Source organism: Eubalaena glacialis, chromosome 17 (genome assembly GCF_028564815.1).
Source record: "Eubalaena glacialis isolate mEubGla1 chromosome 17, mEubGla1.1.hap2.+ XY, whole genome shotgun sequence".
Taxonomy (NCBI): Eukaryota; Metazoa; Chordata; class Mammalia; order Artiodactyla; family Balaenidae; genus Eubalaena; species Eubalaena glacialis.
The window spans coordinates 14,082,782-14,098,001 of NC_083732.1; the positions used below are offsets into that span (position 1 = coordinate 14,082,782).

The following is a 15,220-nucleotide window of genomic DNA, read 5'->3' on the forward strand; positions in this document are numbered from 1 at the left end:
ACCCTTACTTATTTTGTTAACATATGTCTCAAAATATTTTAATTGCCTCCTCTTAAAAGAGAAAAATTCAACAGCATAAGATTTTTTTTTTGGAACAGATATCAGAATTTCAGTCCTAATCAACTTTCCTCCCCTTCCTCAGACACTACCTTTTTCCAATAATACAATTTTGAAAAGAAAGTAGTAGATTAATTCTATATTAAAATTTATTCTGAAATTTCAAATTCAAGAACACTTTGATTATTTAACTTAAAAGAATTGAAATCTTTTTGAACAATGATATTTATAACCTGCTTAATTAACTCTTTTTCTGAGAAATTTAGCACTGAGTACTCTCTATTAAAAGTCCTGTTGGTCACAGTTTGATTTTAGCGGCCTGTGCTATTACTGTTATCAGGATCTGATCAGCTGTAATGTCCGATTTGGTATACAGAACTTTTGGTGCTGGAAATAACCTTTTTTTTTTAGTGTCCAAAGTTAACTAATAGAGATTCTCCCAAGCCTAGGATAAGAGAACATATTATTCAATTTCACATTAATAATTTTATTAGAATGAAGAAATATGAGCCAAGCAGGCTAGTTTCATTAGTATGTGGTTCCAGCTGCATTTTAGTGAAAATAGAATTCCTAAAATAAAGTTGAATGAGCCATCTGTTTTATAAAGAGCCAGCAAAAAAAAAAAAAAAGTTGACTGTTAATGCTATTATTCACATTGCAAATATTGTTGAGAACTTCATCAGAGGCAAAGCCTTGCTGTACTGGGAATTCTTGGGTTGAGGCAGCGTATGCTTTCTCTGTGATATGTTGATAACGTTCTTCTTGTCTGGCTTTATTATTTACATTATAAATGCTTATGTGGGAATTCAGAGAGCTCATTCATTATAGCCAGTGGTGTGCTGAAGTTGGCTGGTCAAAGCTCTAGAGAGCTGGTGATTAAATGTTTAAAAAAATTGCAAACTTGTAGTTAAGCACAGCTATTATTAAAATTAAATTATATAAACATATAAATACCTAAATTATATTATAAACAAAGGTAATATATCCTTAGAACTCATCACTTCCTAATTATTTTACTACACTTTATTGTTATCTATGGTCTTGGTGTTATTTATGTCTATTATTTTTGTATGATGGAAATACTAAATAATAACGTGTCACTGCACATCTCATTCTGTGTTCAGTGACTTTATTTTGGTAGCTGGAAATTGGCCAGTGTGGGAGTATTTGATACCGTGGAAACTGGCGAATGGTACACATCAGTGCTCCTTCTTCCACAACACTAGAGAGCAAGCTGTTCATCATTTACCAGTACATCCCTGGTAATAGCCAGAATCACAGAGTTGTTTAAAAGATGTCATTCAGCAACCTTTCTCATCAGCTAATAAACCCATTTTCCATGCTCGAGAAGTTGGGGGAGTGGATTTGAATGCAGACCTATTCACTGTTTTTCCAAGGCAACAGCCTAGAGTTGCAGATTAGCCCAAGATTCATTAGCAAAGTCACAAGAGTTTACCTTACAGTGAAGCATTCCATTTTGAACAGGTTGAACCACCACTTGTTTTATTGTGGCAAGATACCCTTGGGCCCAAGTTTCCTTGAATTTTGGAACATCAATATAATAAATTATTTCAATGAATCTTAAGGGATAAAAATGGGAATAGGTAGATTGCATAGGAGAAATAAATAACTGGTCTTGAAACATAACGTAGGATTTCAAAATATTTCTTCCGATTTTATTTTTCTTTCACATATGCTTTTTTTTCTTTTTGGCTTAATCTGGAAAAAAGATGCCAAAAGTTTTGTTGTCTATCCCTTTTTGGCAGCAAGCCTGTCTCAGTTTTATGGCTGCAAGCCATGCATTTGGTTTGGATAGATTAGGGTGAAATTGCTGAAACTTTGCATATGCGTGTGTGTGTGTGTGTGTGTGTGTGTGTGTGTGTGTTACAAGTCTCTTGGCTTTCTTCTGGATTCACCAATATAGTTCATGAGAATTCTGACAGATTTTTCTCCCCCTTCAACATTTTTAGCAAAAAGTAAAGGTCAAAGTCTTCTATCTAATCATGAAAATAGAGCCCATTGCAACAAATTATCTCTTCTACAAATTTTTCATTCCCTTAAAGAAAACATTTAAATGTAAACTCTTTGAGATTTAATTTGAGGTTTTTCCTTTCTAGAACAGTTATTTTTTTTATCAGACTACCTAGAAAAAAAGGAAACTTGAGAGAAAGTTTAGTAGGAGTCTTTATGAATGGAAAATCTTATCTTAAGGATGGAAGTGAAGGATGACCACTCTCATTTTCCACTGAGGAAAAGAAAAATTAAGTGACGTGTAAGAAAAGCATTTGTCAGTGTAAGAAAACTGTTAAAATTTTGGAATCAGTTACATACTGAATTTATCTAATCTACTCTGAAGATCTAAACACAGGATAAATGGTCAAGATTGGTTATGTGTGGTCTTGGCCTGATCGCTGTGGGATAAGACAGATAAATGCTAAAATTCACTTCTGGGGCTGAGAATCAAATTATAACTCACTAGTTGGAGTATCTGCTATTCAAAGGGTACTTTTTGCTTGACTTTGTGGCATTGTGAAGAAATAGAAAACACAAACTCGTCTGTTTATTTAAGTGTAAATCACTACGCACACGCACGAATGCATACACTATGCTACCTAAATGTGGCTAACCTTAATTTAGTTCTTCACTCATTACATGGAAGTTGTAACTATATTATACAACAAAATCTTATCATGAATCTTACTATCAGAATACTGGATTAGCATTACTATGTTAGGAAAACAAAAACTTTTGATAAAACTATAAGTTTCAGTATTTGGGATTATGTTTTTTATCTGCCAGTTTTTAGATTGTCAGGATTTTAATATGCTGTTCTTATGTTCTTAGTTACGGATAAACATCAATTCAAACCAGAACAGATGTTGTATAGATTTCGCTATGATGATGGAACCTTTTATCCAAGAAGTGAGATGCAGGATGTGATTTCAAAGGTAACAACCTCTCCCATAACCTTTTATCAATAAAAGAATTCGTGTTGTCGTTATCTTCTTATCTTCAACAAGATAAAATGCTGTAGAGAGACTTAAAATAATTCTGCCGGTATAGAAAATTTTTACATGACGTACGTAAGCAAGCCTCTCGATTTTTTTCTTGCTATTATAAGAATTAGAATGTTAGATCATTGTTTTTATTCTCTTTATCTAATTCTAAAAGGGAATAGTGCAATTGCATAACTCAGAAGATTATCTGTTGAAAACTGTTTCACATGTAGCAACAAGTGGTCATGATACTTGAATAAATTTAACAAAAAGACAAATACATAAAATTCAAGTAATATCAGTTTTCTTTGTACACTTGACAAAATTTATATTGACATGTAATGATCAAGTAGTATGATGGACCACTGCATAGATTTATATTCTGTTTACATTGTATCTTGAAATTTTATATTTTAAGAAAATAGTTTTAAAAGTCCTCTGTGTATGTATATGTCATATGTATATGAAAAATTCATAGCACAATTTAATCCTGTTTTTAAAGATTTAAGTTATATTATTTTTATGATGTAATGTAACATTTGAATAATAGGGTAATGATTTCATCATGTTGACAGTGAATCTATTTTATTCAAAATTTCATTGGTTTGTCCTTTGAGTGATCTTACTTGCTTTTGACATATTTTTGTTTTACAATAGGGTGTACGATTATATTGCCGTCTTCATAGTCTATTTACTCCAGTGATAAGGTGAGTCTAGTTTCTAAGTTCTGGGAGGTTAAATGGAAATATTTATATTGCATATTAGATAAATATTATTAAGCTGGAACTTAACTTATTTTGTTTTTCTTCCCAAAGTGAAAATTTTACTTTTAAAGATTAAGTCACAATTTATCTGAAAATAATTCTGAATTTTCTGAGGCTCTAATTATACAGTTTCTTCTACTCTTTTTATTCTGATTTCTAAAATTATTTGCCATTAATTCATAGTAAATTACAGACTTGATTTTGAAATGATCCACCTTCAGTTAATATTTAATAAATAATAGTTGACTGGTTGGGAGAGGATTTCAAAATACTGTTTACTATAAATATTTACCATTATGGTTACTTGTATAGTAATTTTTTTCATTAGACTGTGTAATCAAATCTTGGATATGTATTTTATTTCACAGTATTTTCTTTTAATCATCTTTTATCCAAAGAAAAAATTTTGCACTTGAAAATTAAGAATTGATTTGGAGCTAATAATTATAATTTTCTCATTTTTTTCTGTACCATGTTTTAACTTCTGAAGAGATGCCTTTTTGTTTTTTAAAGAGAAGTCAGGATTCATTTTCAGTTTATCTCTTTAGAAAAACAGCAGAAAACTTTGAGTTCTGTGTTATGATTACTAATAGAGATCATCAGTACTTTTGTAATATGCACTGGTATACACTAACTGGTGGATGTAATGTAATGTAAAACTAATTTCAGATGGCCAGGTATCATTTGGAGTTTATTGACTAAAACATTTTTCAGAACAAAAAAATGAACATACTATTTCTAGAATGAATATAGAGGCTTTTCAGTTGTGGCCATAGAATCCAAACGTTTGATGGACAGTGTTTCTATTTTTCACTCTGGTTTCCAATTCCAAGGAGACGCAGAGCTTCAAAAAAAAGATTCCAAAAGTTGCTGATAAGTGTTGGAATGCCCACGCTGCAGGTCCTGAAGGAGAAAACAGAATTTTACCTATTACTCCTGAAAATGCCCTGTCCACTTTCACAAGCAGGCTTCACGAAGTAAAAAGAGGTGAAAGGAACCAACATTTGTTGATTCTCTGCTATATTCTTGGCACAGGCACTCTGTAAATATGTTGGATAACGTAATGCTAAAAGATGGTTACTTAACAGCGCATGGATACTTAAGGTTTTTTTCTGCTAAACTGATAGAAAACGATACTGGATAATTTTTTCATGCCATGTGTGTATATATATGTAGGTTTCACATGTGAGGAAATGTGTTCTGAGAATATATTTTAGCCACATGGGATTTCTTATCAAGAAAGTTACATTCTGAAAGAGCTGATAAGAAGGAATTGTTCTTTGGCTAGAAATGACAATGGTTTATGAGTTGTCCAAGGTAAATTTACGGGAAAAAAACCCATAAAACAGATGGAATGTACGATAGTCACGTGTGAACTCAGCTTATGAAAAGAAAAATGACTTGGGTGAAGAATCCACAGACCCACATGTGGTCTATAAAAGACTACCCTGTCCTTCTTATTGACACTTATGGAAACCAAGATGAAATGGGTGATGAGGTATCAGAAATGGGGAGGTAGATTTAAAAAGATTTTTAAAAATCTGCTGTTGATTACTGGCTAACTAGTGCATTCACTATTGAACTCTCAGAAATTTCAATCATGTTTCGGGGAGCTTTTTATGAGAGTGGATGAAATGATGTCAATATGAATTGTAAACTACTGACAGAAGCTAAAGCACCATGAATATAGCCAGTAATTGTTTGTCACGCCAAGTTGATTGCAATTTGGATTTTTTTGACATTTTGAAAAGACTGTCGTTTTCTCATTCCGTTTTGATCCAGGCCTGCAAAGTAAATGAATTATAGGTTTCCACCCTTGCGGCCTTGTTCTGATCACGAGCACTTTGTTGGTATCTAACTAGACTTTGAAACGTTTCTCAGAACTGGGAAGTCTGCAGAAAGGAGAGTCTGCTGTGGAGAGCCAGGATTCCCTGGGCTGCCTGGGGATGCAGTGTGGCTGAGTCCGTGCTCTCATCAGACAAAATGAATGACGAGGCTCTCGGTGTGTTTCCCTCAAGACAGGCCTGAGGTCTCCCGCTCCAGCTGAGCCTAACGAATAATCCTCCGGGGCAAATCCTGCCTTCCGGGAGAACTCAGGAGCAGAAATACAAGGGGTTGCTTTATTTTCCATATTTTGAGGGGGTTTTTCGTAGACTCTATCTTGATTTAAAGGGAGGGAATTCTATTTTATTATTCTTTTACTAATGAGCTATTGTATTTCTAGCCAAGTTATTACCAGGTAACATAGCATTAACAATCAGTTTGGATATAGGAAAATGTGAAAGAAGAAATGTCCTGTTTTGGTCTCCTTGTGGGTTTCTTCTCCTGGTGTGAGCTGGTGAAGGGAGTTTTCAGGTGTGTACACCTTGTAAAGCTGTCTTATTTACACATACGTGGGACAGTCGATTCAAATTACATTGAGTAAACTTCTCTGTTGCACACTGATACGAAATGAAATGGTTCCTTGTGCTTACTTGTCCTCTTGCTTAATGTTTTTGCTTTCTCTTTCCTTTATAGAGATAAAGATTACCACTTAAGAACCTACAAATCTGTGGTTATGGCCAACAAGCTGATAGACTGGTTAATTGCACAGGTAAATAGACAAATAGAAGTTGCTGAGTTACATTCATGGCTGCTTTAGACTTTGAGGTGATTTAGGTACTTTTTAAAACTCCCCACTTGCCAATGAGACAGTGAAATAACTTGACCAAGTTCATACAGCGAAAATGAAGCAGAGTTAGGATTTGAACCTGGATCATCTGACTTCAGAGTCCCAGACTTAATTTTTATGTGATATTGTCTTTCAAGAGGAAGATGTTTCTTGATTCAAAAATATCATCTGAGATCCATCAAAAAAACGAAGTATAATTTAAATAAATGTGCATGTACTAAAATTACTTGTATGTTTTGTTCACTGATTTGTTTTAAGGTATCTGGTTTTTAGTCCTAGCAGGTTATTCTAATCTCCCTGTGCCTTCTTCTCTGTTAGATAATAATTGTGTTTTGATAATATGAGCTTTGGTATCCATCTGCACGCACTGTAAATAGGAAAGTACAAAATTTGTTGTGATTGTTGTTCTCCTTCTTAGAATGTGGGAGCTGATAACTGGTATTGAGAAAATGTTATTTGCAACTCAAGGCATCTAGCCCATCATAATGTATATTCAAATATAAATTTATTTAAATGTTTTATTGTACTAGGTCAACTAATAAATAGTCAAATGTTTTCCAGGGATTAAAGAAAAGGCTAAGAAAACTGATATCCACTTTGACAGAACTTACTATTTTGAGAACGGGGCTATTGCTTGGTTGAAATGTTGTCATTACATTTGGATATTTGAGTCAATTTACTTTTCTGTTGTTGAAGAAATTAGCCTACCGCCTTTGTTGCAAGTGGATAATAACGTTTGATGCTCAGTCACAGAAATGTTTATTTTTTTGTTTCAAATATTAACGTTTAATTCACATTTGATTCATCTGTGCACATACATTTTGAGATTTTTATTTTTAATATTAACTTCTACACTATCCCAGACCACCTATTTTTGCATTTTATGGCACTTAGATTTATTTTATCTAGAAATTAAGATCTTAGATTAAACCAAACAGTTCTTTTTCGATAAAACCCAAATTCCTATGTCCAGTGGGTTTACTAGTGTGAGAGCCTTTTATAACACTATGGTCAGTGTGTGTCATTGGGATTGGTTCTATATTTGGTAACAGAGTTGGAATTTCACCTGGAAATTAAACTGTTACAGAATTCACATGAATTCTTGTACTATATGTTGATTATATGAGAAAACTGAAGAAAGTTTTTTTGAAGCAAAAGCTGATGTTGAATAAATATTTAAAGTTCTGACTCAAGAAGTCAGTTATCAACTTTTTTTTTTTTTTTCTTTCCTTTTTGGCACTTTTACTTTCCAAGTGTGAATATTAGAAGACTAAAATAAGTTGCTCAAAAAACGGACCAAGTTGCAATTCTTTTTTTCTTCAGGTTTTCTTAGTGGTCTGTTAGGACAACGTCTGTAGAAATTGTACGTAATAGAAATTGAAATGGACTGGGGATTCAGGTAATCTGGTGTCTGGTGACAGTTCTGCTGATAAGCAGTTATGCAAACTTGGTTGAGTCACTTAATCTCTCTAGATTTTTTTTTTCACAACTGTTTTCTGCTTACTGGACTAGCTGTATATGTCAGCTCCTCTCTGTCACTTAAGCTTTATGATTCTGATAGTGTAAAACGTATCCAAATGTACGTTTCAGACCTGATTAACTCTAGCTTCAGATTAGGACAATATGGGCTGGCTGTGAAAAGAAAGACATGGTGATGGAATGATAAGAGAAGGATAAGTTACAGTTCTTAATCTAAGATGAAAAAGAGATTTTTTAAAAGTAAGGGTCTCTTTCCACCAAGGCTCTCAAGTGATAATAAAACTTAATTTCTAGCATTGACCGGGACACTGAGTTGACTTGGAGAGCTTAAGGGGACCAAATAGAGAACTGACTCCAGTGTGATAGTCTATATGTTGTTTGGAGTATAGTCTAGATCTGACAGCTTTTGGGTGATGGTACTTATCATATACCATATTTTAAGTGACTAAGTTCTTCACCAGATTTGAATTGCTAGGTGGCATGGAAGTATTTTTTGTTTGAGTGCTTTACTGTCTGTAGCACTGGGCACACTTTGTGGCAGAAAAAAAAATCTTTTGAGTGAATTCATAAAAGTTACTTAACAGCTATATTTTGCAAAGGGCACAGATGCGTTGTCCAAAGATACAGATTATAAATGTCTTGTTAGTTAACAGGAGGATTAGTGAGGGGTGGAGTTGTCACAGCATGAGGTGGCACTTGTTTTGGTCCTTGATAGACAGATAGGTAGAATTTAAATGTGTGAAGGGTAACAATTGGGGGGGTCAACTTGACAAGAGCGAAGGTGACCCCACCTTTGGAAAATGAGGCTGGAGGGGTAGAATGAAGTTAGGATTATGGGAGGCCTGGAAAGCCCAACAGAAAATTTTGATATTTTACGATTATTAAAAAAGAGAGTCAGTTTAAAGTTTTGGAACATGATATTCCTGTGTAAGAAAGTTTAATTCTATAAAGGCAATAAGTTAGAGAAAGTACAGGAAAAAATTATGACAATTTAGAAGTGAAATGAAGAAACACTGGGTTAGGGTGTTGAGATAGAAATGAAATAGAAGCCAGAGAGAAGAGAGGATGGATTTGGTAGAGTATTGTACCTAAGAGCTAAAACATAGGACTAGGAAAAATGAGATAATGTGTAAGAAAGCACTTCTTAAACTGTAAAACATACAACTGTCATGACATATAGACACACATACATACATATACACATATATATTCATATGCAGTCGGCCCTCTTGGGATCTACGAGGGATTGGTTCCAGGACCCCTGAAGATACCAAAATCCACAGATGCTCAAGTCCCTTACATAAAATAGAGTAGTATTTGCAAATAACCTCCCATGTACTTTAAATAATCTCAAGATTACTTATAATACCTGATGTAATGTAAATGCTATGTAAACAGTGTCTGGTCCTGCAATTCAAGCTTTGCTTTTTGGAACTTTCTGGATTTTTTTTCTCTGAATAATTTTGATCCGTGGTTGGTTGAATCTTCAGATGCTGAACCTGTGGTGACGGAGGGCAGACTGTATATGAATTCATACTTAAATGAATAAAATAGATGTTTTCTAGATAAAAGTCATAACAAAAGTTTGCATTGGGCTTTCTTTTGGGGATCAGTTATATGAGCTGATTTTTTTTTTGGCAAGGTAGAGAAGGAGAAGCTTGCATTTGCTGACTTCACTGAACAACACACTCTTAGGGTCTTATGAGTCACCCTAGATTAGTAGGTTTCTTTGGGGTTACTTAAAGAGCAAGGCCATTTTGTGGAAGGGAGGTGATAACTGAGATCACGCATAATAGTTTTTACTTAGCAAGTTTTATTTAGTGAGTTTTCATTATGTAGGATATTTCCTTGATACATAATTGTGATATAAGATCAAAGAAATAAGAGAAAGGGATCATTTGTGGTAGCAATAAATTTTAGTTACCTATGTATTTTCCTTTTAAATAACACATGATTTTTCTCAAGAAGTATGAAATCTTTATTTTTTATGTAATGTCAGAAGAAGATATTTTCATAATCAAGTGAATGTTTTATAACCCTTAGATGGATCGTGGCCTTATGGAAGTAACGTCTGTCCTAATGTATGAATGGCTTTGTCAGTACAGTGCTGAAATGTCAAATGTAGTTAAGATGCAGCAAAATCTTCAGTTGCCTATTAACTTGTACAGGGCTTTTGTGGTTAACAGGGGGATTGCCGCACCAGAGAAGAGGCAATGATATTTGGCGTTGGACTCTGTGACAATGGATTTATGCACCATGGTAGGGATTGTTATCGTGGAAGCTTACAGATGTATTTCACTGTTTTGTTTTGTTAGGACACTGGGAGTGTCTCAGTGTTCCAGGGTTGTCATCTAGAGGCAAACCAGCAAGACTGTCTGGGTCTTGCCACGTGTCCCTGTTGGGTCACCACATCTGCATTCAATGTCACTTTGGTGCCTTTCCTGTGTCTAACGACTATTATCTACCAGTTGCCATGACTTCTTTTCTGTTTTTTTCTAGACTGATTCCAAAAAAGCAACAGCTTGAACTAGAAGTTTCTAAAAAAAAAAAAAAAGCTGATATATTTCTTTGAAACTATTTTAGGTCAGACCCATGTTTTTTTGTTGAATGCCAGTATATATTAAAATGATTAAATGAGAGCATTTAATCTGAACATTTATTGTTATTTTTAGAAAAATGCTTTCAAAATTATCTCAGAGAACAAAATTATAAATCTCTGGAAAAAAATCTGTTTCTTTTTGGCTACCTACTAATTAAAGATCGAATTTCTTTCTTGTTTGATGACTTCATTTCCCTTAAATTTATAAAAATAATGAGACTTAGTTTTCCCTCTCTATTCATACCATCTTATAGGTTCCATAAACCCAAACAATCTCTTTTCATTGTTAATATTTGCGTATGTGTATATTTGATAGCTCTTGTACCTATTTGTCAATTACACTCAGAAAGTTGTTACCTTTTTCCAAAGAAAAGAAGTACAGCAAAAGTTACAGCGATTTTGAGAGTATCCTTGGTTATCGTATATTCCTTTGGGAATTCCATTACATTTTAGTATCTCTGGACCACTGTATGAGTTGATAGGGGAAATATAGGTCTTTGAAGAGGCAACAATGGAATGGAAGGAATGACATCATTATAGGGGATTAAAACTATAATATCAACCTTCAAAGGTTTTGATTATTTTTCTCTTTAAAGTGTCAACAAGCAGCAATTTTATCTAAGTATTTATTTTAAAATATTGAGTTACAATAAAGGTTTTCCCTACGAAAGTCTCTGTCAATAAAGCACAGCTAGTTCCGTTCATGCCTGGCCCTATTGATGTTCTCTCTCCCTGCCTTTAGACTGACTATTTGGTGGAGGAAAACAGTAGTAGCAGAAACACCATGTGAGTTTTGGGAAACTACTTAGGTCATGTAGGCAAGACCTAACTCGATCTCAATTATATACCTCATATACCTCATTTCTCTTGTCAGCTACAACTTGTGTTACCTTTTAATTTGTGGTTGGTAGTTTCATTTGTTAACTCACGTTGTCAACCAGGCCTCCATTCAAAGGTCAATTCGTACATACAGCTAGTCAACAATTGTGATTTGGACCTCTGTTAAAATAATGAAATAAAAGAGCTGTCATTTTTGGTTGCCTACTATAAGCCAAGTTATTTACACTTATTACCTCATTTTAGTTTTGTCCAACATTATGAAGAAGGTTTTATTGCCTGCATTTTACAGGTGAGGAAACTGAAGTTCAAGGAGTTTAAGTAACTTTCCTAGTGTTGCACCCAGAATCAGTCCCAGACCTGGAATTTGAGCTCCTGGTCTGTCTTATGATAAAGCCTAACATTCTACTGTGCCCTGGGACTGCAGATCTTAGATCCCTGACTCAGTGAATCAACCTGTCTCAACAAGTAAGCTTCAGGGTAAAAGGGTAGATAAGGAGAAATAGAGATTTCTCTTTTAAGACACTTTGACAGTTGTCAGGGCCTCACTGAGTACAAATTCTTTCTATTAGTATTTAGCTTTATTTTTAAAAAGGCTAACAAAACATATACGTTATGTCATGAGAGCGTGCCAGGAAGCTTAGGGACTTTGGGGGGAAATATTAATGTTCAGATAAAAGGGAAAAAACTGACCTTTGCAGAAATAAGGTTATTTGAGAATAATGTTTTTACAGAAAAGAACTAGGCATTAGTGGGAACTAAAATCACTTTTCGCCCAGAAGACATCTTTCTGGTTTGAAGGGTTGGCATAAAAGCAACCACAGTGGGAATTGGTCACACACATAAGGGCAACAGTTAACCCATTTGAATTTTCCCATAATTGTGCAGGATATTAAAAACAGAAATGTTTTTGTGTTTTTACTTAAAATGTTTACTACAAATTCGAAACACTGTAGGTTTCTCTGTTTTGAATTGCATACATTTTTTGATTCAATATAATCTTTGACTTAAAGTTGGGTTTTAATCTGGAAAGGTGGCAGACTTGGTTAAGAAAAAAAAGTTAACAATGAAAAAAATATTACTTATTTTAAAAATTCAAAATTCTTTAGGTAATAGTAATTTAAAGGAAACATTGGCTTGAAATTATAGAAATGAATAAAAAAGGGTTATTGGGATATTTGTGAATGTAACTTGTTCTAGGCAATGGGACAGGGTATTAATTTACTGAAGGGTCTGTCAGTATGGAAACTGAGGTCAATTTGGGGGTAATTGAAACAGTTTGAATCTCTCTCTGTTTCCATAGTCCTTGAGAAAAGTGAATTCAAAGATGAACCCTTACTTTTCCGCTTTTTTGCTGATGAGGAAATGGAAGGATCAAATATGAAACATCGACTGATGAAACATGATTTAAAAGTTGTAGAAAATGTTATAGCCAAATCATTATTGGTAAGTTTATTACTGTGCTATGCAAGTTTTCTTCTTGATTAGACATTAACAGGAGATTACATAAACGTGTTTGACAGTGATGCAACATATTATTACATTCTGTTTGATTTGTAAGTTTTTTCATAGTTGTTTTATTAATAATGTTAATATTTTGCATTTCAGATTAAATCCAATGAAGGCAGCTATGGTTTTGGGTTAGAAGACAAAAATAAAGTTCCAATAATAAAGTTGGTAGAAAAGGGGTCTAATGCTGAGGTAATGTAAATTAGCATTTTTATTTAACTTTGTCCGTGACATACAAACGTAAAAGTTTTAAACAAAGTGAAATCAGCCTTTAAGTATCTTTATGGAAAATAATGTTTCTGAATAATCTTATTCTGAGGTTCTTTTAAATACTGTTGGGATTTGTGACAGAGGATGTCTGGGTACTTAAGGATAGTGGGGGGAGGTATTGTAGAGATCTACATCTTGAACTGTTGACCTCCTAGGAGTCCAGGTGGCTTATTCCATGTCCGATTCTAGCCTGCAACCCTGTGGAGACTGCATAGGGTGGGACTGTATTGTGTATGTCACATGATTCTTCCATTAAATCTAGGGCTGTATCTTCCATTTTCCTATCAATTTTGATTGTCTTATTTAAGTACAATTTCCATCAGTAAAGCACATGCTTTGATTTATTTTCTCATTGGGTTAATGCCGATAAATGTGATTAATGTACTCTCACCTTACCAGACTTTTAGACAAGGGAATCTCCTGATCATTCATTCATTCAGAAATATTTATTTAGTGCCTGTTATGTGATTAGCAGTGTTCTAGGCTCTGGTAATACAGCAGTGAACAAAACAAAGTTCTCTGCCCTCATGGAATGTACCTTCTAATGTTATATCCCAAGTGTGTCAGGTTTAAAGTATTCCTACCTCTGCCTGGCTTATAAAATGCTTAATCCTCAAGCAAATGTCTCAATATATAAATTTTTAATAAAGAATGAGAAAATGAATGAAGCATGGCTTTTAACTTTGAACCTATTTAAAGTTAGTAGCAAACTGTCACTTACCCTATTTGCTGACGCGCAAGGTCTCTGTCTTTTACCAACCTCATGCAAGACAGAGCTTTATGTACAGCATATTAATTTCAAACAAAATAACTCTGCTCAGCTCATACTCTGTTGGTGGGCCTGGCCAACAAATGACTGTTTTTATTATTTTCTATGATGAGGAAATGTTTTCCCCGGTCATTTTCAGAGGGTGTTCTTGGAGCCCAGCTTCATCTGACTCTGCCACCAATAAAATGCCCTCTCCCGGGTTTTCATCATTTGGCTGGTAACCAAAACAGTGTATAGTTTATAGGCAGTAGGGTTGGTTAAGAAGATTGGCCTGGTTGGCATGGAGAGATAATGTCTTCCTTGTCATCGTTCCAGCATCTTGTGATCTGTGCCTGTTGGAGCTCTTCCTTGGTTCCAGGCCATTTCTCTCTCCTGCCCTGTGGTCCCCTATGCTATGTCAGGCTGGAGATGTATATTTGATTGTCATCCATGTCTATATAGAGGTTGAAACTCTCTCAGTTATTTGGCTATAGATGGAAAACACAGGCAAAAAAATTAACCTGGGGTTGACTGTAGTTAAAAGGATGAAATAAGAAGAACTATAAAATATAACAGAAAAAAAGGGTTACAGGAGAAGTACAGTGTTAAGTCCTGGAGGGAGGGAGGAGAATTCCAGTAGAGATGGGTGATCAAATTTAAAACTAGGTCAAAGAGAATAACTGTGTTATCTCTTCCACAGTTCTGTATTGTGACATTGTATGAAAACATTGCAGATGTGTTAAAATGTCAAACTCTCTAAGTTCTAGACCTTTTCAGATTCTAATTCTGTGAAAAAATAGGTTTCTTATTAAAATAAAATTTAATTTTTTTTTTTTTTTTTTTTTTTTTTTTTTTTTTTTGCTATTTCTCTCCTAGATGGCTGGCATGGAAGTTGGGAAAAAGATTTTTGCTATTAATGGTGACCTAGTTTTTATGAGACCTTTCAATGAAGTGGATTGCTTCCTGAAATCATGCTTAAATAGCAGAAAACCTCTAAGAGTTCTTGTGAGCACAAAGCCAAGAGAGTAAGTTGTATAATTTATGTGCGGTTTTAAAAAAAAATTAGACATAGGTGAATGAAATAGAAAAGTTAACAGAGTAAACATCTGGAAGTAAGCATCTCACTGCTTGACACATTTAAACGTCACCAACGTCACTGATACTGGTCTGTAGATAATGGGAAAAAATACGTTGCTTATGATGGTTAAATGCTTGCTACTTAAATCAGGTAGTTTCAACAGAATAATATTTTCCTTTTGATGCCCCAGTTTTTCTGGTCTGGGTTGGGTT

General features: G+C 34.3%; 1 protein-coding gene across 4 annotated transcripts in view; it reads left to right on the top strand.

Moving 5' to 3' along the window:
- Positions 1-15,220, top strand: part of PREX2 (phosphatidylinositol-3,4,5-trisphosphate dependent Rac exchange factor 2) — a 397,196-nt gene that overhangs the window by 226,752 nt on the left and 155,224 nt on the right. For all 4 annotated transcript variants that reach the window (XM_061172148.1, XM_061172146.1, XM_061172145.1 and 1 more), the window contains exons 12-18: positions 2,902-3,005; positions 3,711-3,760; positions 6,335-6,410; positions 10,154-10,226; positions 12,707-12,849; positions 13,012-13,104; positions 14,807-14,955. In XM_061172148.1, the coding sequence (XP_061028131.1) occupies positions 2,902-3,005; positions 3,711-3,760; positions 6,335-6,410; positions 10,154-10,226; positions 12,707-12,849; positions 13,012-13,104; positions 14,807-14,955 (688 nt within the window). The remainder of the gene's footprint in view (positions 1-2,901; positions 3,006-3,710; positions 3,761-6,334; positions 6,411-10,153; positions 10,227-12,706; positions 12,850-13,011; positions 13,105-14,806; positions 14,956-15,220) is intronic.